Here is a 24,302-nt window from a genome sequence, read left to right on the forward strand (position 1 = left end):
TCTATGGAGTTCTAGTTACCAGTGCTGCAGTGGCTTTCAACCCTGGTTACACATTAAAACATGTGAAGACCTTTAAATGTACAGTACCTGGATCCCATCCTCAGAGTGCCTAGTTCAACTAGAGTAGAACTTACTTGCACATGAGTATTCCAATGCTCCCAAGTAATACAATGATGGGCAGTATGAGTTGAAAAGTTGTCAGTCACATGACACTGCTTCTTCACTGCAGGTCACAGATGACCAGAGATGACAGTGATATCCCATTTTTACTAGTTACTGGAGTGCGGAGTCTCATAGGAAGGATATTTTACCTTCAGAGCCAGAAAATGCTTCTACCTGAAGTCATGCCTAGGCTAGGGTTCATTTCTCTTGAAGACTACAACGGATACCATCCTCAAAACAGGAGCCTCATGCATTCCCTTTAAAGCCACATCAAAATGGACATCTAACTAGGGCCTGCAAAGTAAGCACCATTAACTGTTTGTCTGATTAGGCCCTTTGTATGTAACTCCAACTTGATTCGTTACAAGTCATTCTTTGAAGTAGCAGCAAAGAGTTTTCTTGGCTTAAAGACCCCAGTGTTGTTCTTTCTTGCCTCCAATTTGTCTCAGTCACAGTTAAGCCACAATGTCGAATTGGCAAGGCATGGAAAGAAGTCATATAACTAGGAGTCAAGAAACTTGGATTCTCATCTTAATACTAAAACTAGCTTGTGTAAGTCAGCAGTTCACTTCTCTGCCAGTACAATATGAGGACTGGACTGTTTTGCAGATGAATCAGCAGATGGTATCAGTCTATAAACCTTTACCTCTTTTTGCTGACTTTTGTATTTTGCTTTGGGAGTATACCATAGAAGCCTCGATTTCTTCATCTGTCTCTGCCTCCTTCTTTTATTCCACCTTCCTTTTATAGCTCAAGAAATGGATTTCAATTTCCTGATTCCCCTTTGCCGGCAGAAAATACCCAAAATGCTTAAGTTGGCATTTAGTACCCTCTTCCCTTTCAGCAGTCCTTTCTGATCTAGCTTTCTACCATTCTTCTTCACATATGCTACAATCCAGACAAACATCATTATTTATTATTCTGTGTGCATGTCTTGCCATTAATCATCTTCCCAAGATGTTATTTATCCTATTCCCACATGCCCAAATTTGCATCCGCTTAAGTGCCATGTCTCTTAGGAAGCTTAAGATTCTCCAAGTTCCTTTCTGTAGTTCTTAAGGCACTGGTTGTCTTGTACTTTGAATCTTGTTCTTTGGCTCTTTGTTTTCATGACTTTTTCTCCCCTATTAGAATGGGAGCAACTTGAGAGCAAGATCCAGGTGGGAATCATCTCTGTATTCCCCAGAGACCCAAGTAAATTGCTCTGCCTGTAACCGGCAGATATTCAACAAATATTTATTGAGTAAAGAAAAATGCAGTCCGGACTTTTAGGACAACAAAGAAAGCTTTCCCTTTTTAGGCTTCCAACTGAGCTTTGTGTGACACAAAAAAACATAATACTTCCAAGCTTCAAAAGTATTCAGAAACCTAAAGTAAGTATTCGATATACTGGGAATGCTGTGAGGGCATTTGTGTCTCTCAAGGAATGCATACAACTGATCTGATACAGTCCCCGCAGGGTCTTAAAGCCAAACTGGGATGTGAAGTTATAGACATGGGAAGTAAGTGAGAGCATGATGATGAGACTCGGCAGTCACATTAGAGGGCCAAATGTGGGGCTCACAGAAGTGACATATAGAAAAATACCCTGGAGGAGGATGGTCAGACCCATGGACCAAGCTACACTTGAAGATAAAGGAGAGCTAAAAATACCTCTTTCCCCCTTCCCTCCACAATGCTTTTACTTTCTGGATGGTTATCATGTGTATAGATGGGCTAAAGGAAAAAATACAGTTCTAAGCTCTTTCCTTTGTTTGTATTTTAGGTTTGAGATTTCTCCAAGGCTCTAGAATACACAAAGGCAAATGTCCTCTGTCTTACATTCTGCCACTTGATCCACTACTATGTAACTAGGTACTTTATAGACTGCATATACCTTCACACACACACACACACACACACACACACACACACACACCTTGCCTGTAATGGAGGTGCTATACCACACTACTCATAATGGGAGAATAAAAAGTAAAGCTGACCTAATTACAATAGCCTGCTATCAAAACCAAAGAACTACTTCCATTTACAGGATAGTTGGAATGGGACAGGTATACACATGTTATTCTTCCTTGTTATAGCAATCCAATGGGCATAATTATGATCCTCTTATACAAGTGAGATGTTCAGAGAGGTTATGATTTACCTAAATCCCACAGCTAGGAGAGACAGAGTCAAATTTAAGACACATATCAAGGGAGGCAATGGGGTTTTAATTATGAATTTTCTCTAGCCTATGCTATTCAACCAAGTGGCTGTCCTTTTCATTGCTCTTGAATCTTGGTCCAAAACGTGGGTTTCTCTCCAAATCATTTTGTTCTTTCCCATCCTCTGTCAAATGCTGATGGCATGTGATCTTAGCATGTGCAAATGCATGGGGATGCAACAGTCATCTGTTTTTGACTTTTTCAACTTTCTTGTACCTTTCCTTATATCCACCTATACCCAACCTTGGGGTATAGATCTCCCCAAAGTCCTCTAGAATGATTTCTTGCTATGACACTCCTCTATGCCCATCATAGAGCCTTCCTTTTCCCTTAGCCATTAATTATCCTTATGGAACAATTTAAAGTTAGACTCCAGCAAAGGCAGAGTGAAAACCAAACAGTAGATTGCTAAAGCATAATACGTCCAAACAAGAAAATGTGGATAATGGCCAGGAACGCCCATTACTGTAGAAGCAAGTCTGTTCCTAATACTTTTAGAGCAGATATGAATGCCACTTACAGCATTAGTCACCCCAGTGAAGAATTGATGGCTGTGTGACTGAAAAAAGTCTTGCAAGCATCCTTTCCCCAAGTCTAGAACATATCACCAGATAGACGAAAGAAACTAAGCAGGGAATACCACATGTCATGGGGCCCCTATATGTGGCAGGCTACACACTTTAGTGTCAATTCTTCAGGAAGAATGAAGGGTTTCTTACTCCCGTGTGCTTACTGGAATGTTCTCATCACCTGTCAGGAACATCACTGGAACACACATAGTCTATTGGGCCATTCTTACCATGAACATTGTGACAGCACGATCATGGCTTTTTGTCTCCAGTCTTTCCCTTTTCTTAGTGTGATGTCTGTATGAATGTGTAAATGTATGTAAGCAAGAAACATGTATCTCTCCTTCCTCCTCATTCTCCCAAACACACCTGTATCTTTTTGTAGAAATCACACATTGCATTTTGTAAAACCAGAACCGATAAGAGAAAGTACCATTGAGGAAAGACCACATGTTTCTGTTACATACAGAGTCTAGATTTCAACTGATGCGTGTGCAAAGGGAGGGAGTTTATCTATGTACAGGGACACAGAAATAGAAAGTTGGGAGAGCAGAGGAAGAGATCATAAAGGAACTGGTAGCAGAGAAAAGTGGTGGAATAAATGTAATAGGAAAGCAGAAGGGAGGACTAACTGGCAGAAGAATGGAAACCAGTTAGCAGAGGCATAGGGAAGGACAGTAAAGGAGAGGAATGAATGGCAACAAAGTTTAGCACATATACAAGGAGATGCCATGATGAATAGTGGGTATTGCTAAGCTGCTGATGGACATGGAAGTAAGCTACTTAACACGTGCTTCTGACATTTCTAATTGCATTATGGAAAAGATGTGGAGAATGATAAAATCCACTCACATGCTAGATCAGTGAAAGGGCTAAGTATGTGGAGAAGGCAGGACAGTGACACATTTAGAATAATGGAAGCGAAAGGTGAAAAAAGTAACAAGAGTTTGCTGTAGAGGGGCAAGCAGAAAAGACAACTTTCTTCTGAAGCCTGTCTTTCAGGTTGCTCGTTAGCGCATGGGGTTAATCATCAGCTGTAACTCAGGTGAAGAACTATTTGCAGCAACTGATTATCTGATAACACTTCTGGTGTCCAGGAATTTACCACAAACAGCAGAAGTAGGGTGGGAGAGAGGGAAGCAGAGGTGAAATGGTAGGTGGGGAAATTTTAAAGAGGCAACTCTACCAGAGATTTGGCTAGGCTCTACCATGGCCCAACCCATTCCGGTTTTGCCAAGTCTGGAGGCCAGAGGCTTTGAGGAAAACTGTACCACATCAGCTTGTTGATTTAAGGCAGGGGAAAAATTGTCTGGCAATGCTGTAGCTCAGACTGAGAAAGCCTGGATGACTCTGGACAAGTCAGATCATTTCTTAGAGTAACTGATTCCATTAGATCCCAGTTACTGCTGCCAGCAGCCCAAAGGACAGGAGTGTGAGAGAAGCAACAGAAGGGATGGCACTGGGATTGGGTTCTAGATCCAAAGATGTTGGAGGTAGAACCAAAGTGGGAGGCTAAAAGTTACTATGTGTGCTGAGCAGACAAAACCTGTCTTGACACTGGTCAGGGCCAAGTTAACCATGGGGGTAGAAGTGCAGTTACCGAACTTTCTGCTTGATTAATGTGATGATCAGTATATGACTTCTAAACTGAAGCAGATGTCTCCATAGATGTCTGGCCTTTCCTGGCTGCCTCCTACAAGAGGCAAATTGTAGGGAGGTAAGACAGGACAGGGGAGAGAATTAGTAACATATCTCATCTTCTGATTATGAGCCCAGTATTTTGTTATTCTCTTTAATCCTAAAAATTATTGTAGGTGATCCTCTACCCCATTTTAAAGATATAAAATCCAAGATAGAGACATGGAAAATAATGTGAGCTTGCAAATACATTGGAGGGCCAAAGCAGAGAATTAGAAAGTGTCAGTTGTCTGTGGAATCCGGCTGGCCTCCACACAAAACAGCATTTATTAAACCGTTCAAAGACAGTGCTGTCCACATGTACTAAAGCTGTTCCCTGCCACCAACAACACAATGTTTGTCCTTTACTGTATCTGGAAAGGCTTATTTCCCCTCACTGACCCTCTGACTTCATGCATACTATAAAGTATCTACATCTCTCCTCATCTCTCTAGCCCTCTATAGAAGGGAGTCTTTGATGCTAGTCCAGCAAGTCGGAAAGGCCTCATGTACAATTCACACACCAATTCCATCCTTGTGATTTCTCTACTCCCCGGGATTTCCCAGTTCCTTACCCCATACTGCATTTTTTCCTTAACCTGTGCTAAATCACTGTGCTAATAATGGGGAAAAACTTTCTAGCCAGGTGCAGTAGTGCAAGCCTAAAATCCCAGCAGTCTGGAGGCTAAGGCAGGAGGATATAACAAATAAGGTCATAATGGGCTACATGTTGCAGTTCACTATTCATAGAGACAGAAAAACAAGCCTAAAATATGTAGGAAATACAAAAGAACATGGTCAAAACAATTGTAAGCAGAAGGAACACAGCCAGAGAGACATTAGACTACAAAGATGTAGTAATTCAACAGCTACCACCTCTAAAAATGTAAGCAAGCCCTTAGTTATATGCTTTCTTTTATAAGGGTTGCCTTGGTCATGGTGTCTCTTCACAGCAATAGAACAGTGACTAAGGCAGTTTTCAAAGGAAGAATTACAAAGGTCAATTAATGTATTTAAAATGTTTAGCATCTCTATCTTCAGAGATATGTATATTAAAACAACTTTGAAATCCCATCTCAACCAGTGAGAATGGCCACCATCAAGAAAACAATGTGCAGAAAGAGGAACACTTTCATACTGTTGGTGAAAACTGTGGGAGTGCAAACTGGTGAAGCCACTGTGGAAAGTAATGTAGAAGCATCTATAAAACCAAAACTAGAACTCCCTTTCTACCCAGCTATAGCACTTCTGGGCATAAACTCAGAGGACTCTATATCTTGCCACAAATACATTTGCACATCCATGTTCACTGTAGCTCTATTCTTCATAGCTAGTGTTGGTATTAGGAATTGCTTTCACCTCCAGCAGCTACACCACCTGGTCACTGTTGCCATGGCAATGACCATACATTCCCAGCCTACATTTGGCTTAGTTCCCAACTTCATCTGGGAGCAGTTACATCATATTCCGAATAAAAGACAAACATTTTCTGCGCTCTCTCTCTCTCTCTCTCTCTCTCTCTCTCTCTCTCTCTCTCTCTCTCCTTTCTCTTATCTCTCCCCCTTGTCTCTTCCTCCCATTGAACCTCTCCACGTGGAACTGTGTTGGCTCGGTGTGCTTTGTCCGAGCACGAGCAGAGCAGAGATTTAAACCCCAACATTCGTCCTAACAGCTAGGCCCAGATGTCCATCAACAGATGAATGGATAATGAAAATAGGGTATCTATACACAAAGTGATTTTAGTCGGCCATAAAGGAAATCAAATAATTTGCCAGGAAAATAGATGGCAAAGAAAAGTTATTTTAAGTCAGGTAACCCAGACTCAGAAAGACAGCAGCAGTGCATTGTCTCTCATATGCATATGAGACTGTAAAACGCCATCTGCACTGGTGGCAGTAAATGGGAGTAAAGGCCAGGAAATGCCCAGTGACTAGAAAACAAAAGAAATTCTAAGGGAATGAGTAGAGAAGACAACAGAGCAAAAAGAAAGGGAATGCAGAGGGCAAAAAATATACTGTAGGGAAAGGGTGTCAAGGAAATGGGGGAGGGGATGAGAATCAACTAAAATGAAATGTGTATTAGACTCTCATCCTAAAGCTTTCTAACTACTTTGTAAGCTAATTTAAAATTTTTAAATTAAAAAAAAAGCACTGAATAGGAGGAAGTATGATGAGAAGGAGCCAGGAAGGAAGATGACCCCAACCCTAGAAATTTCACAAGCTGTAAAGTAATTTGGTTCAATTCTGCCACCCTTAGGATTCCTAAACATTTACCTTCCTTGTGGTGAACGATTGGTCTGGGAGCTGGTCTCTTTATATGGAAAGAGGAGGTCTTTGTATGTCCAGAGCCTGGAACAGGTCCATTGGAGGCCTTTGGAATAGCCTTGGTCCCTCCATCCTGCAACCTATATACCAGCTTCCCCATATCCGCCTCTAGGCAGGGTTCCGTTTGACAGTCAGAAACAGGTCTGCTTGGGGACTTTCTTCCAGGGTCCATTTCCCCACTTTTCTGCATGGGTAGTTTGAGGTGCTGTAGCTGCTTGGGGGGATCCAGGTTGCTAGCAATTGTACCATTAGGAGTTGGATGGTGAATTTCATCTGAAAAAGTCGATATAAGGAGGAAAGATTAATGATGGCCTTCAAAATTATTCCGTTTTGATGCATGCATACATATTTGTTCTTTAAAAAAATCAGTACACAGTTTCAAAATCGAATTATTAAAATACAAACTGATTATATCCCATGAGAACAGTCTCCACCTTGCCCAATTCGTATGGACTCACAGGTCTCATTCAAATAAAGTTTAATTTAAGAATTTCATATGTCATTCACAAACACAACTAAGTAAACTCTAGTATGCCAAGCTGCTTTATTCAAGGGAATATGTAATTCAAAAAGGACAGAGTGTACAATCAATTGCACAATTTACTCTTTCTAAATAAATACATCAACTAATTCTCAAGTAGTTCTCTTAAAAGCAATTTTTTGAAGGTTTCTCAGATTTCAAGTTAATAGGCCTAACAACTTAACCTCTTTCTCCATCATGTAAAAATATCCTCAAATAGTCAATTTACATTTTTCCTCTAGCCTTTTTTGGTCCATAATTTCCTATGACCATTGGAATAAGCTTTTAAGTGATTCTGAATATAGTTATAGCTTCTGAGAACGCAATAATAGCCAGGGAGAATATTTTTCTAGAAAAATAAGTCCACACAGTGAAATTTTGAAAACTTTAAGTTATTCTCAATCTCCAGAAATAATCAATGAATTACCCAAATTAATAATATCTAATATATGGGAATTGTCACCTTCATTAATAGGAAACATTAGGACAGGTGTAACAGCCTAGTGATAGACCATTTACATAGAATGTGCAAGGCTCCTTTTCCAGCACCACAAAAAATAAATACAAACAGACACATAAATAAAGCTATATTGGAGTTCATTGATTGTTAAAGATACAGTCTCTCTCTTCAGCAAAAGGTGAATATTCATCAGTCATAATACAGAAGCCTTACTTGGAACCTATTTTTTGTAATGAGATAATTAGAAAATTAAACACTGACTAGACAACTGGTCTTAAGGAATTACTAATCTGCTTTTTTTTCATTTAGATCATTTGGAGTTGAACTCTGGCTGTGAATGGGTGGAAGGTATACATGAATCAAATTGTTCAGAAAACCAACAGCTTGGAAGAGTAAATTACTTCATAGTTTGTCTAAGAAAATATTACATGATACAGAACAAGCAGAATATATTTTAAAATGTTAGTTATATATTCATATATACACATTTATGCTCATAATAACATCAGTGAAAAAGGATGCTATGAATTTGAAAGATAGCAAAGAAGGGTATATGGGAGGCCATGAAGGAAGGAAACAGAACAGAGAAATGCTGTAAATACATTATAATTTCAAAAATGAAAAATAATTGTACAAAAAGCAAATACCTTTGAAGAGTAAATAATAAGTTCAGTTTGTCTTGAGCATTTGGATAAAAGATGTGAGTGGCTAGATATGAATCTAAGACAGTGTAGTGCTATTTCATCAAGGCCTAAATATAAAACCTAGGAATGTTAGCTCTGGTAGGCAGAAAGGTAGCACTGTCCAATACATGTCTTTAGAACATCTGCTTGGATTCAGTATGAAAAACAGACTAGAAGTCCGTAGATGAGATGAGAATGCTAATGACAATGACCTAAACTGAAACAGCACTAGTAAAGAATACAGTCTTTTATTTTCAGAAATGGAATATCTGTAAGGTGAGCATACACACTCCTGTAATCCTGACAGACACTCAGGAAGCTCAAGCAGAAGGATTATGAGTTCAGTTCTAACTTAGGTCACATAGCAAGACCCTGTATCAAACAAAACAGATTTAGAATGGCCAAGGATTTGATATAGGGTATCAAAAAATATATGATGATGGGTAAAGGATTTTCTAAAATATTATTTACAAAAAATATAAATGTGGAAATTAAATAATGAGATAGTTGTCAAATAATGGTGTTAAGATCTCCATCTAAACCCTGAGATAAAGCTGTCCCACAACCTTCCACCCGAATCCCTCCAAGAGAGAGCAGGTCTCCCGGGAGTGCTGTCACTCTTAAGATCACAATTGAGACCACACTTTCGTTCCAACAACTGGCCAAAGAGGGACCTGCCAGGAGTGCACAGGGCACAGGAACCACAAAACATCCAGGGACAGGATCCTCTGGTTTCCATCACTGTCCCAGAGCTAACCCTGTGACACAGCTCTCTACACCAAAATCCTTTCTGGAGAGAACTGGTCTCCTAGGAGTGCTGACACACCTAAGATCACACGCTCACAGGCCCACAGGAGGGACAAGATCCAGTCAGAGACCACAAGACCAACAAACACCAGGGATAACCAGATTGTGAGAGGGAAGCACAAGAACCTAAGCAACAGAAACCAAGGTTACTTGGCATTACCAGAACTCAGCTCTCCCACCATAGCAAGGCCTAGATACACCAACACACCTGAAAAGCAAGATTCAGATTTAAAATCACATCTCATGATGATGATAGAGGACATTAACAAGGACATAAAAAACTCCTTTAAAGACACACAGGAGAACACAGATAAACAGGTAAAAGCCCTTAAAGAGGAAACACAAAAATCCCTTAAAGAATTATAGGAAACCACAAGCTAACAGGAAAAAATTGAACAAAAGCATTCAAGATCTAAAAATGGAAACAGAAACAATAAAGAAATCATAAAGGGAGACAACCCTAGAGATAGAAAACCTAGGAAAGAGATCAGGAATTATAGATGCAAGCATCACAAACAGAATACAAGAGATAGAAGAGAAAATCTCAAGTGCAGAAGATACCATGAAAAACACAACACTCAAACAAAATGCAAAATGCATAAAGTTCCTAACTCCAAATATCCAGGAAACCCAGGAGATAATGAGAAGACTAAACCTAAGGATAATGGAAATAGAAGAAAGCAAAGATTCACAACTTAAAGGACCAGTAAATATCTTCAACAAAATCAAGCAAAAAACTTTCCTAACCTAAAGAAAGAGATGTCTATGAACATACAAGAAGTCTACAGAACTCCAAATAGATTGGGCCAGAAAGGAAATTCCTCCCATCACATAATAGTCAAAACACAAAATGCAAAAAAAAACAACAACAAACAAACAAAAAAAGGAAAGAATTTTAAAATCAGTAAGGGAAAAATGTCAAGTGGCATATAAAGGCAGACCTATCAGAATTACACCAGACTTCTCACCATAGATTATGAAAGCCAGAACATCCTAGGCAGATGTCATACAGATCCTAAGAGAACACAAATGCCAGCCCAGACAACTATACCCAGCATAACTCTCAATTAACATAGATGGAAAAACCAAGATGAGAAAACCAAATTTATACAATATAGTTCCACAAATCCAGCCCTACAAAGGAAAATAGATGGAAAACTCCAACACAAAGAGGGAAACTACACACTAGAAAAAGCAAGAAGGGAAGTCCCACACCCGCGGATCCCGGCCCGCAGCAGCTCTCTGCTCCCAGACCCGGTGAGAGAGAGACCCAACCGCCTGGTCAGGTGGGCACTCCTGAGGCTGCAGAGCGGAAGAGACCACCAACACTGCTCACCCCTGCCCACATCCCTGGCCCAAGAGGAAACTGTATAAGGCCTCTGGGCTCCCGTGGGGGAGGGCCCAGGAGCGGCAGGACCCCTGCCAGAGACACCTCCGACCCTGAAGGAAACAGACCGGATAAACAGTTCTCTGCACCCAAATCCCGTGGGAGGGAGAGCTAAACCTTCAGAGAGGCAGACAACCCTGGGAAACCAGAAGAGACTGCTCCCTGCACACACATCTCGGACGCCAGAGGAAAAAGCCAAAGACCATCTGGAACCCTGGTGCACTGAAGCTCCCGGAAGGGGCGGCACAGGTCTTCCTGGTTGCTGCCGCTGCAGAGAGCCCGTGGGCAGCACCCCACGAGCGAACCTGAGCCTCGGGACCACAGGTAAGACCAAATTTTCTGCTGCGGGAGAGCTGCCTGGTGAGCTTGGGACACAGGCCCACAGGAACAGCTGAAGACCTGTAGAGAGGAAAAACTACACGCCCGAAAGCAGAACACTCTGTCCCCAGAACTGACTGAAAGAGAGGAAAACAGGTCTACAGCACTCCTGACACACAGGCTTATAGGACAGTCTAGCCACTGTCAGAAATAGCAGAACAAAGTAACACTAGAGATAATCTGATGGCGAGAGGCAAGCGCAGGAACCCAAGCAACAGAAACCAAGATTACATGCCATCATCAGAGCCCAATTCTCCCACCAAAACAAACATGGAATATCCAAACACACCAGAAAAGCAAGATCTAGTTTCAAAATCATTTTTGATCATGATGCTGGAGGACTTCAAGAAAGACATGAACACAATTAGGGAAACACAGGAAAACATTAATAAACAAGTAGAAGCCTACAGAGAGGAATCGCAAAAATCCCTGAAAGAATTCCAGGAAAACACAATCAAACAGTTGAAGGAATTAAAAATGGAAATAGAAGCAATCAAGAAAGAACACATGGAAACAACCCTGGATATAGAAAACCAAAAGAAGAGACAAGGAGCTGTAGATACAAGCTTCACCAACAGAATACAAGAGATGGAAGAGAGAATCTCAGGAGCAGAAGATTCCATAGAAATCATTGACTCAACTGTCAAAGATAATGTAAAGCGGAAAAAGCTACTGGTCCAAAACATACAGGAAATCCAGGACTCAATGAGAAGATCAAACCTAAGGATAATAGGTATAGAAGAGAGTGAAGACTCCCAGCTCAAAGGACCAGTAAATATCTTCAACAAAATCATAGAAGAAAACTTCCCTAACCTAAAAAAAGAGATACCCATAGACATACAAGAAGCCTACAGAACTCCAAATAGATTGGACGAGAAAAGAAACACCTCCCGTCACATAATTGTCAAAACACCAAACGCACAAAATAAAGAAAGAATATTAAAAGCAGTAAGGGAAAAAGGTCAAGTAACATATAAAGGGAGACCTATCAGAATCACACCAGACTTCTCGCCAGAAACTATGAAGGCCAGAAGATCCTGGACTGATGTTATACAGACCCTAAGAGAACACAAATGCCAGCCCAGGTTACTGTATCCAGCAAAACTCTCAATTAACATTGATGGAGAAACCAAGATATTCCATGACAAAACCAAATTTACACAATATCTTTCTACAATTCCAGCACTACAAAGGATAATAAATGGTAAAGCCCAACATAAGGAGGCAAGCTATACCCTAGAAGAAGCAAGAAACTCATCGTCTTGGCAACAAAACAAAGAGAATGAAAGCACACAAACATAACCTCACATCCAAATATGAATATAACGGGAAGCAATAATCACTATTCCTTAATATCTCTCAATATCAATGGCCTCAACTCCCCAATAAAAAGACATAGATTAACAAACTGGACCCTGCAACGAGGACCCTGCATTCTGCTGCCTACAGGAAACACACCTCAGAGACAAAGACAGACACTACCTCAGAGTGAAAGGCTGGAAAACAACTTTCCAAGCAAATGGTCAGAAGAAGCAAGCTGGAGTAGCCATTCTAATATCAAATAAAATCAATTTTCAATTAAAAGTCATCAAAAAAGATAAGGAAGGACACTTCACATTCATGAAAGGAAAAATCCACCAAGATGAACTCTCAATCCTAAATATCTATGCCCCAAATACAAGGGCACCTACATACGTAAAAGAAACCTTACTAAAGCTCAAAACACACATTGCACCTCACACAATAATAGTGGGAGATTTCAACACCCCACTCTCATCAATGGACAGATCATGGAAACAGAAATTAAACAGTGATGTCGACAGACTAAGAGAAGTCATGAGCCAAATGGACTTAACGGATATTTATAGAACATTCTATCCTAAAGCAAAAGGATATACCTTCTTCTCAGCTCCTCATGCTACTTTCTCCAAAATTGACCATATAATTGGTCAAAAAACGGGCCTCAACAGGTACAGAAAGATAGAAATAATCCCATGTGTGCTATCGGACCACCACGGCCTAAAACTGGTCTTCAATAACAATAAGGGAAGAATGCCCACATATACGTGGAAATTGAACAATGCTCTACTCAATGATAACCTGGTCAAGGAAGAAATAAAGAAAGAAATTAAAAACTTTTTAGAATTTAATGAAAATGAAGATACAACATACTCAAACTTATGGGACACAATGAAAGCTGTGCTAAGAGGAAAACTCATAGCGCTGAGTGCCTGCAGAAAGAAACAGGAAAGAGCATATGTCAGCAGCTTGACAGCACACCTAAAAGCTCTAGAACAAAAAGAAGCAAATACACCCAGGAGGAGTAGAAGGCAGGAAATAATCAAACTCAGAGCTGAAATCAACCAAGTAGAAACAAAAAGGACCATAGAAAGAATCAACAGAACCAAAAGTTGGTTCTTTGAGAAAATCAACAAGATAGATAAACCCTTAGCCAGACTAACGAGAGGAAACAGAGAGTGCGTCCAAATTAACAAAATCAGAAATGAAAAGGGAGACATAACTACAGATTCGGAGGAAATTCAAAAAATCATCAGATCTTACTATAAAAACCTATATTCAACAAAATTTGAAAATCTTCAGGAAATGGACAATTTCCTAGACAGATACCAGGTATCGAAGTTAAATCAGGAACAGATAAACCAGTTAAACAACCCCATAACTCCTAAGGAAATAGAAGCAGTCATTAAAGGTCTCCCAACCAAAAAAAGCCCAGGTCCAGACGGGTTTAGTGCAGAATTCTATCAAACCTTCATAGAAGACCTCATATCAATATTATCCAAACTATTCCACAAAATTGAAACAGATGGAGCCCTACCGAATTCCTTCTACGAAGCCACAATTACTCTTATACCTAAACCACACAAAGACACAACAAAGAAAGAGAACTTCAGACCAATTTCCCTTATGAATATCGACGCAAAAATACTCAATAAAATTCTGGCAAACCGAATTCAAGAGCACATCAAAACAATCATCCACCATGATCAAGTAGGCTTCATCCCAGGCATGCAGGGATGGTTTAATATACGGAAAACCATCAACGTGATCCATTATATAAACAAACTGAAAGAACAGAACCACATGATCATTTCATTAGATGCTGAGAAAGCATTTGACAAAATTCAACACCACTTCATGATAAAAGTCCTGGAAAAAATAGGAATTCAAGGCCCATACCTAAACATAGTAAAAGCCATATACAGCAAACCAGTTGCTAACATTAAACTAAATGGAGAGAAACTTGAAGCAATCCCACTAAAATCAGGGACTAGACAAGGCTGCCCACTCTCTCCCTACTTATTCAATATAGGTCTTGAAGTTCTAGCCAGAGCAATCAGACAACAAAAGGAGATCAAAGGGATACAGATCGGAAAAGAAGAGGTCAAAATATCACTATTTGCAGATGACATGATAGTATATTTAAGTGATCCCAAAAGTTCCACCAGAGCACTACTAAAGCTGATAAACAATTTCAGCAAAGTAGCTGGGTATAAAATTAACTCAAATAAATCAGTTGCCTTCCTCTATACAAAAGAGAAACAAGCCGAGAAAGAAATTAGGGAAACGACACCCTTCATAATAGACCCAAATAATATAAAGTACCTCGGTGTGACTTTAACCAAGCAAGTAAAAGATCTGTACAATAAGAACTTCAAGACACTGAAGAAAGAAATTGAAGAAGACCTCAGAAGATGCAAAGATCTCCCATGCTCATGGATTGGCAGGATCAATATAGTAAAAATGGCCATTTTACCAAAAGTGATCTACAGATTCAATGCAATCCCCATCAAAATACCAATCCAATTCTTCAAAGAGTTAGACAGAACAATTTGCAAATTCATCTGGAATAACAAAAAACCCAGGATAGCTAAAGCTATCCTCAACAATAAAAGGACTTCAGGGGGAATCACTATCCCTGAACTCAAGCAGTATTACAGAGCAATAGTGATAAAAACTGCATGGTATTGGTACAGAGACAGACAGATAGACCAATGGAATAGAATTGAAGACCCAGAAATGAACCCACACACCTATGGTCCCTTGATTTTTGACAAAGGAGCCAAAACCATCCAATGGAAAAAAGATAGCATTTTCAGCAAATGGTGCTGGTTCAACTGGAGGGCAACATGTAGAAGAATGCAGATCGATTCATGCTTATCACCCTGTACAAAGCTTAAGTCCAAGTGGATCAAGGACCTCCACATCAAACCAGACACACTCAAACTAATAGAAGAAAAACTAGGGAAGCATCTGGAACACATGGGCACTGGAAAAAATTTCCTGAACAAAACACCAATGGCTTATGCTCTAAGATCAAGAATCGACAAATGGGATCTCATAAAACTGCAAAGCTTCTGTAAGGCAAAGGACACTGTGGTTAGGACAAAACGGCAAACAACAGATTGGGAAAAGATCTTTACCAATCCTACAACAGATAGAGGCCTTATATCCAAAATATACAAAGAACTCAAGAAGTTAGACCGCAGGGAAACAAATAACCCTATTAAAACATAGGGTTCAGAGCTAAACAAAGAATTCACAGCTGAGGAATGCCGAATGGCTGAGAAACACCTAAAGAAATGTTCAACATCTTTAGTCATAAGGGAAATGCAAATCAAAACAACCCTGAGATTTCACCTCACACCAGTGCGATTGGCTAAGATCAAAAACTCAGGTGACAGCAGATGCTGGCGAGGATGTGGAGAAAGAGGAACACTCCTCCATTGTTGGTGGGGTTGCAGACTGGTAAAACCATTCTGGAAATCAGTCTGGAGGTTCCTCAGAAAATTGGACATTGAACTGCCTGAGGATCCAGCTATACCTCTCTTGGGCATATACCCAAAAGATGACTCAACATATAAAAGAGACACGTGCTCCACTATGTTCATCGCAGCCTTATTTATAATAGCCAGAAAATGGAAAGAACCCAGATGCCCTTCAACAGAGGAATGGATACAGAAAATGTGGTACATCTACACAATGGAATATTACTCAGCTATCAAAAACAACGAGTTTATGAAATTCGTAGGCAAATGGTTGGAACTGGAAAATATCATCCTGAGTGAGCTAACCCAATCACAGAAAGACATACATGGTATGCACTCATTGATAAGTGGCTATTAGCCCAAATGCTTGAATTACCCTAGATCCCTAGAACAAACGAAACTCAAGACGGATGATCAAAATGTGAATGCTTCACTCCTTCTTTAAATGAGGAAAAAGAATACCCTTGGCAGGGAAGGGAGAGGCAAAGATTAAAACAGAGACTGAAGGAACACCCATTCAGAGCCTGCCCCACATGTGGCCCATACATATACAGCCACCCAATTAGACAAGATGGATGAAGCAAAGAAGTGCAGACCGACAGGAGCCGGATGTAGTTCGCTCCTGAGAGACACAGCCAGAATACAGCAAATACAGAGGCGAATGCCAGCAGCAAACCACTGAACTGAGAATAGGTCCCCTATTGAAGGAATCAGAGAAAGAACTGGAAGAGCTTGAAGGGGCTCGAGACCCCAAAAGTACAACAATGCCAAGCAACCAGAGCTTCCAGAGACTAAGCCACTACCTAAAGACTATACATGGACTGACCCTGGACTCTGACCCCATAGGTAGCAATGAGTATCCTAGTAAGAGCACCAGTTGAAGGGGAAGCCCTGGGTCCTGCTAAGACTGAACCCCCAGTGAACTAGTCTATGGGGGGAGGGCGGCAATGGGGGGAGGGTTGGGAGGGGAACACCCATAAGGAAGGGGAGGGGGGAGGGGGATGTTTGCCGGGAAACCGGGAAAGGGAATAACATTCGAAATGTATATAAGAAATACTCAAGTTAATAAAAAAAAAAAGAAAGAAAAAGCAAGAAAGCAATCTTCTTTCAACAAACCCAAATGAAGATTCCCATACAAACACAATTCTACCCCAACAACAAAAATAGCAGGAAGCAACAATAACTATTCCTTAATATCTCTTAACATTAATGGATTCAATTCTCCAGTGAAAAGACATAGACTAAGAGACTGGATACATAAACAGGACCCAGCATTTTACTACATACAGGAAATGCACATTAGTATCAAAAAAGATACTACCTCAGAATAAAAAGCTGGAAAATAATTTTCCAAGCAAATGGTCCCAAGAAACAAGCTGGAGTAGTCATTCTAATATAGAATAAAATTGACTTTCAACCAAAACATCAAAAAAGACAGAGAAGGATGTTTTATACACATTCAAGGAAAAATCTACCAAGATGAACTTTCAATTCTGAACATATATGTTCCAAATGCAAGGGTACCCACATTCATAAAAGAAACATTACTAAAGTTCAAAGCACACATAGCACCTCACACAATAATAATGGGAGACTTCAACACTCCACTCTTATCAATGGACAGATTATGGAAACAGATACTAAACAGAGACATAGTGAAAAGAAATGGATATAACAGGTATCTACAGAACATTTCCTCCTAAAACCAAAAGGATATAACCATCTTCTCAGTACCTCATGGTACCTTCTTCAATATTGACCATATAACTGGTCACAAAACAGGCCTTAACAGATACAAGAAGATTGAAATAATCCCATTTATCATCCTATCAGATCACCATGGACTAAGGCTCGTCTTCAATAACGACAAAAACAACAGAATGCCCACATACACAAGGAATCCAAACATTGCTCTATTCAATGATAACTTGTTCTAGGAAGAAATAAAGAACTTAAAGACTTTTTAGAATTTAATGAAAATGAAGGCACAATATACCAAACTTATGGGACACAATGAAAGCAATGCTAAGAGGAAACTCATAGCTCTGAGTGCCTCCAAAAAGAAACTGGAGAGAACATACACTAACAGCTTAATGACATAACTGAAACCTCTAGAACAAAAAGAAGCAAATCCACCCAAGATGAGTAGAAGGCAGGAAATAATAAAACGCAGGGCTGAAATCAACCAAATAGAAACAAAAAGAACTATGCAAAGAATTGACAAAACCAGGACCTGCTTTTTGAGAAACCAACAACATAGATAAACCCTTAGCCAGACTAACCAGAGGACACAGAGACAACATCCAAATTAACAAAATAAGAAATGAAAAGAGAGACATAACAATAGAAACTGAGGGAATCCAAAAATCATCAGATCCTACTACAAAAGCTTAGGCTCAACAAAACTGGAAAATCTGGAGGTAACAAACAATTTTCTAGAGAGATATCAGGTATCAAAGTTAAATCAGGATCAAATAAGCCATATAAACAGTCCTATAATCCATAAGAAATAGAAGCAGTCTCCCAACAACAACAACAACAAAAAAAAGCTCAGGACCATATGGGTTTAGTGCAGAATTCTATCAGACCTTCAAAGAAGACCAAATACCAATACTCTTCAAACTATTCCACAAAATAGAAACAGAAGAAACACTACCAAATTTGTTCTATAAAGCCAGAATTATGCCTAAACCACACAAGGACCATACAAAGAAAGAGAACTTCAGACCAATTTCCCTATGAATATAGATGTAAAAATACTCAATAAAATTCTAGCAAACTGAATCAAAGAACACATTAAAATGATCATCCACCATGATCAAGTAGGCTTCAACCCAGGGATGCAGGGATGGCTTAATATATGGCTGTCCATCAACATAATCCACTATGTAAATAAATTCAACAGAAGAAACCATATGATCATCTCATTAAATGCTGAGAAGGCTTTTGACAAAATTCAACATCTCTTTATGATAAAAGTCCTGTAAAGATCAGGAATTCGATATAACAATATACAGCTAACCAGCAGCCAACATCAAATTAAATGGAGAGAAACTTGAAGCAATCCTACTAAAATCAGGGACTAGAGAACACTGTCCACTCTCTCCCAATTATTCAATATAGTTCTTGAAGTCCTAGCCAGAGCAATCAGACAACAAAAGAGATCAAAGGGATACAGATTGGAAAAGAAGAAGTCAAAATATCACTATTTGCAGATGATATGATAGTATATTTAAGTGACCCCAAAAGTTCCACCAGAGAACTACTAAACCTGATAAACACCTTCAGCAAAGTGGCTGGGTATAAAATTAACTCAAATAAATCAGTAGCCTTCCTCTACAGAAAAGAGTAACAAGCAGAGAAAGAAACTAGGGAAACGACACCCTTCACAATAGTCACAAATAATATAAAATACCGTGGTGTGACTCTAACCAAGCAAGTGAAAGATCAATATGACAAGAACTTCAAGTCTCTCAAGAAGGAAACTGAAGATCTCAGAAGATGGAAAAATCTTCCACACTCATGGATTGGCAGGATTAATATAGTAAAAATGGCCATCTTTCCAAAAGCAATCTACAAATTCAATGCAATCCTCATCAAAGTCTAACTCAATTCTTTATAGAGTTAGAAATAGCAACTTGCAAATACATTTGGAACAACAAAAAAACCAGGATAATGAAAAACATTCTCAATACTAGAAGAACTTCTGGGGGAATCACCATCCCTGACCTTGAGTTTATTAGAAAGCAATCATGATAAAAACTTCATGGTATTGGCACAGAGACAGGCATGTAGATCAATGGAACAGAATTGAAGACCCATAAATGAACCCACACACCTATGGTCACTTGATCTTTGACAAAGGAGCTAAAATCATACAGTTGAAAAAAGACAGCATTTTCAACAAATGGTGCTGGTTCAATTGGAGGTCAGCATGTAGAAAAATGCACATTGACCCATTCTTATCATCCTGTATAAAGCTTAAGTCCAAGTGGATCAAGGACCTCCATATAAAACCAGATGATTTTAACTAATAAAAGAGAAAGTGCGGCTGGGGATTTAGCTCAGTGGTAGAGCGCTTACCTAGGAAGCGCAAGGCCCTGGGTTCGGTCCCCAGCTCCGAAAAAAAGAACCAAAAAAAAAAAAAGATATGTAGATTTTCAGATTGATAAATACTTTAAAAAAAAAAAAGAGAAAGTGAGGCAGAGTCTCAATCACATGGGCACTAGGGAAATTTTCCTGAACAAAACACCAATGGCTTATGCTCTAAGATCACCAACAGACAAATGGGAACTCATAAAATTGCACAGCTTCTATAAGACAAAGGATGCTGTCAATAGGAAAAAATGCCAACCAACAAATTGGGATAAGATCTTTACTAATCCTACATTTGATAGAGGGCTAATATCCAATATATACAAAGAACTCAAGAAGTTAGATTCCAGAGAACCAAATAACACTATTAAAAATGGGACACAGAACTAAACAAAACATTTTCAACTGAGGACTATTGAACGGCCAAGAAACACCTAAAGAAATGTTCAACATCCTTAGCCATCAGGGAAATGCAAATCATAACAACTGTGAGATTCCACCTCAAACCAGTCCAAATGGTTAAGTTCAAAAACTCAGGTGACAGCAAATGCTGGCGAGAGTGTGGAGAAAGAGGAACACTCCTCCATTGTTGGTGGGATTTAAAACTGGTACAACCATTCTGGAAATCAGTCTGCTGGTTCCTCTGAAAATTAGACATAATACAACCTGATTACCCAGCTATACCAGTCCTGGGCATATACCCAAAATATCCTCCAACATATAAAAAGAACACATGTTCCACTATGTTTATAGCAGCCTTATTTATTATAGCCAGAAGCTGGAAAGAAGCCAGATATGCTTCAACAGAGGAATGAATACAGAAAATGTGTTACATTTACACAATGGAGTACTACTCAGCTATTAAATACAATGACTTCATGAAATTCTTAAGCAAATGGATGGACCTAGAAAATATCATCTTGAGTGAGGCAACCCAGTCACAAAAAAGATACATGGGATGTACTCACTGATAAATACATATTAGCCCAGAAGCTCAGAATATCCATGATATAATTCACAGACCATATGAAGCTCAAGAAGTAAGATCAAAACGTGGAAGGGGGAACAAAATACAGGAGTTAGAGGATGGGAGGAAGACTTGGGAGGAAGAAAGGAGGGGGAAGGGGAAAGGGGGACAGTATCAGGTATGGGAGGAGAGGGGTCAATAATTTGAACAGAGGTGTGTAGTTCTGGGGGATGGGGAACTGGGGGTAGTCACCAGCAAGTCCCAGATCCCAGGAAAGCAAGAGGCTCCCAGGACTCAACAGGGATGAGAGTAGATGAAATGCCCAACAAAGGAGAGGGAGAACCTGTACAGACTATATCCAGAGTTTAGGCAAGGCCCCCCATTGGGGGATGGGGCCACTTACTCATAGTCAAAATTTTAACCAAGAATGGCTCCTGTCTAAAGGAAATATGAGGACAAAGAGTGGAGCAGACACTGAAGGAAAGGCCATCCAGACACTGCCCCACCTGGAGACCCATCCTAGATACAAACACCAAACTCAGACACTATTGTAGATGCCAAGAAGTGCTAGCTGACAGGAGCCCAACATAGCTGTCTCCTGAGAGGCTCAGCCAGAGCACAAAAAGTACAGATGTGGATGCTCACAGCCAACCATTGGACTGAGCACAGGGACCCCAATGGAGGAGTTAGGAGATGGACTGAAGAAGCTGAGGGGCTTGCAACCCCATAGGAAGAACAACAATTTCAACCAACCAGAGCTCCCAGGGACTAAACCACCAACCAACATAGAGGGACCCATGGCTCCAGCCACATATGTACCAGAGGATGGCCTTGTTGGGGGCATCAATGGGAGGAAAGGCCCTTGGTCCTGTGAAGGCTCAATTCTCCAGTAGGATAATGCCATGGTGGTGAAGTGGGAGTTGGTGGGTGTGTGGGAGGGGGAGGACCATCATAGAAACAGGGGGAGGGGGTATGGGATAGGGGGGTTCTGGAGGGGAAACCAGGAGAGGGGATAACATTTGAAATGAAAATACATAAAATGTACAATAAAAAATAAAAAATGGTGTTGAGGTATGTTTTAAGAAGTACCATGGCACATTTAGTAGGCGAATATGATTTGAGATGAAACAGATAGGTACAAATTACTGTCTTCTCCTTTGGTAGTAGTGTTAACTGGACAAATTACTTACCTTGTCTGAGCTACAAATGACTTCTTTATATAATGAATTTCAGCTGTCTACCCCATACTGAAACAATGAGGATTAAATCAGATTATAGGTTTATGGTACTTAATTTGTCCAGAATAAAGATGTCAGCCTATATAACAAACACTGACAAGAATATAGAGAAATTTGAGCCACCATTCATTGCCAGTGAAAAAAAATAAAATTGCACACCAGCTTTGTAAATTAGCATGGTCATTCTCCAAAAGCTTAACTTCGGAGTAAACATATGAGTCAGCAATATACTCAAGATGACTGAAGTGAGACATTTACCAGCCACAGCCATGTCACTATTTCTCGCAGTGTTATTCATAATAGCTAAAACATAAAAACAATTTAAGTTTTCATTCATTGAAGAATGGATAAACAAAATGTAGTATATTCATCCCCTGAAATACTATACAGCAGTACAAAGTATATATACTCCAGAATAACTTGCTAACAATAAAAGACTATACAGAATATGAGTTGATTTATATGACATTTTCAGAATGAGTTAAGTCTCTAGGGATATAAAGTCCTTGCCAGAAGCTGGCAAGAAGGAGGAACAGGAAAGTTTTCTTTTAGGATAATGCAAGTATTTTCAAATAAGGTGGTTGCACAAAATAAACTGTACTGAGATATATAATTGAAAAGGGTAGCTTTTGTGGCCTTGGAACTCTTTACCAATCCAAAAATTAAAAATACCAGTGTGTAGACTGTAATCTCACTGAAAATCTGGCACAAAGCCCTTACCACAGAACAAGGCAAACTGAGCCTCAGATAGGAGAAGTGGCTAATTCAAGCTACTTAACAGGCTAATGACCAAAATAAAATTAGACCTTAGGTCTACTGACCTCCAGCTTATTCATTTAATACACTTGTTAATTGGGCACTTACTATGTAGCAAGGGCTGTGCTGGTGTACAGGATAGAGTCCTAAAAAAACTGTCTACTGGTATAAACTTTGATTAGGGAAAGTTGTAAACAAACTTATTCCATAAAATATGGGGTAACAAAACATTCCATGCCCCTGTTCATTTTCCATTTTCTATTCCTTCTCTATGAAAGTGATCCATTAAGCTAAATAATCCCTTTCTTTTCATACTCCTAATACCTCCATTCATTCACATTATAAACATGTACTAAACATGCACAATGTATAGTAGACATTGTCCTCAGACCAGGCAATAAAAAATACATCTAATATTCTTATGGGAAAAAGAGATATTAAATATGTCATCAAGTAGTAGCAGGTGACATGAGTAAAGGAAAGCAGTGTAAGGGATAGGAAAGAATAACTTTTTAGCTTGGGGGCTCAGAAAAAATCTCTACAAGGAGACGGCATTTGTAAACTCGACACCCATTAGGGATAGCAAGACACATGAAACTAGAAGAGAAAGAGCAAAGGAGACAAAGTACATCAAGGGAGCTCAGATGGATAAGCAGGGGTCACAGAAAATAGCATAAAAACAAATTTTATTCGAAACATGGAGAGGTCACTGAGAGTTTGGAGCCGAGGGAATGAGGTCATGTGTTTCACATTTTTGAAAGGATGTACAATTTACTGACTGCTTTGGAGAATGGATTAGAGGCAGTCAGTCAAGCAGGCCCGAGATGACAGCTGGGAAGAGGGGGAGATGCTCAGTGTGTGTGGTCCAAGGGAAACTAAGGATTTAGCATGTGATGTGCAGCCACAGCCAGAAGGAATCACTGACGGATCTGATGTAAGGGAAAAAGGAAGCGCCGGGAGGAAAAGACCAATGTTCTTGACCCCAGTCTTCAGGTGACTGAAGCTGAAAGCTGTGTAGAAGTGCTCACAAGATTAGAGCCAGAAACAATAAGTACTCAAGCATTATGCTTTGGGCTGAGGAAGAGGTGTGGACAGCTTAGCGACAGAATAATAACCTGTCATTCCTTATACAAAGTCTAGGTTGCAGCCACCACACTAAAATGCAATACAAGTTATGTTCTATTCATCTTGAATTCTAGATCTCAATGCGTCAATCTATGGAGAATTTCAATGAACACTTAGAGATAACAATAAATAGGAGAATGAATCCTGTGTTAAAAAGATC

The 24,302-nt window shown here is 39.7% G+C and overlaps 1 protein-coding gene across 4 annotated transcripts in view; it reads right to left on the minus strand.

Moving 5' to 3' along the window:
• The window catches only part of Ophn1 (oligophrenin 1), a 396,257-nt gene that overhangs the window by 14,828 nt on the left and 357,127 nt on the right, over positions 1-24,302 (minus strand). For all 4 annotated transcript variants that reach the window (XM_087599762.1, NM_001107848.2, NM_001434037.1 and 1 more), the window contains 1 exon segment: positions 6,889-7,212. In XM_087599762.1, the coding sequence (XP_087455888.1) occupies positions 6,889-7,212 (324 nt within the window).

The sequence above is a fragment of the Rattus norvegicus genome, chromosome X, assembly GCF_021556685.1.
Source record: "Rattus norvegicus strain SHRSP/BbbUtx chromosome X, alternate assembly SHRSP_T2T, whole genome shotgun sequence".
Lineage (NCBI taxonomy): Eukaryota > Metazoa > Chordata > Mammalia > Rodentia > Muridae > Rattus > Rattus norvegicus.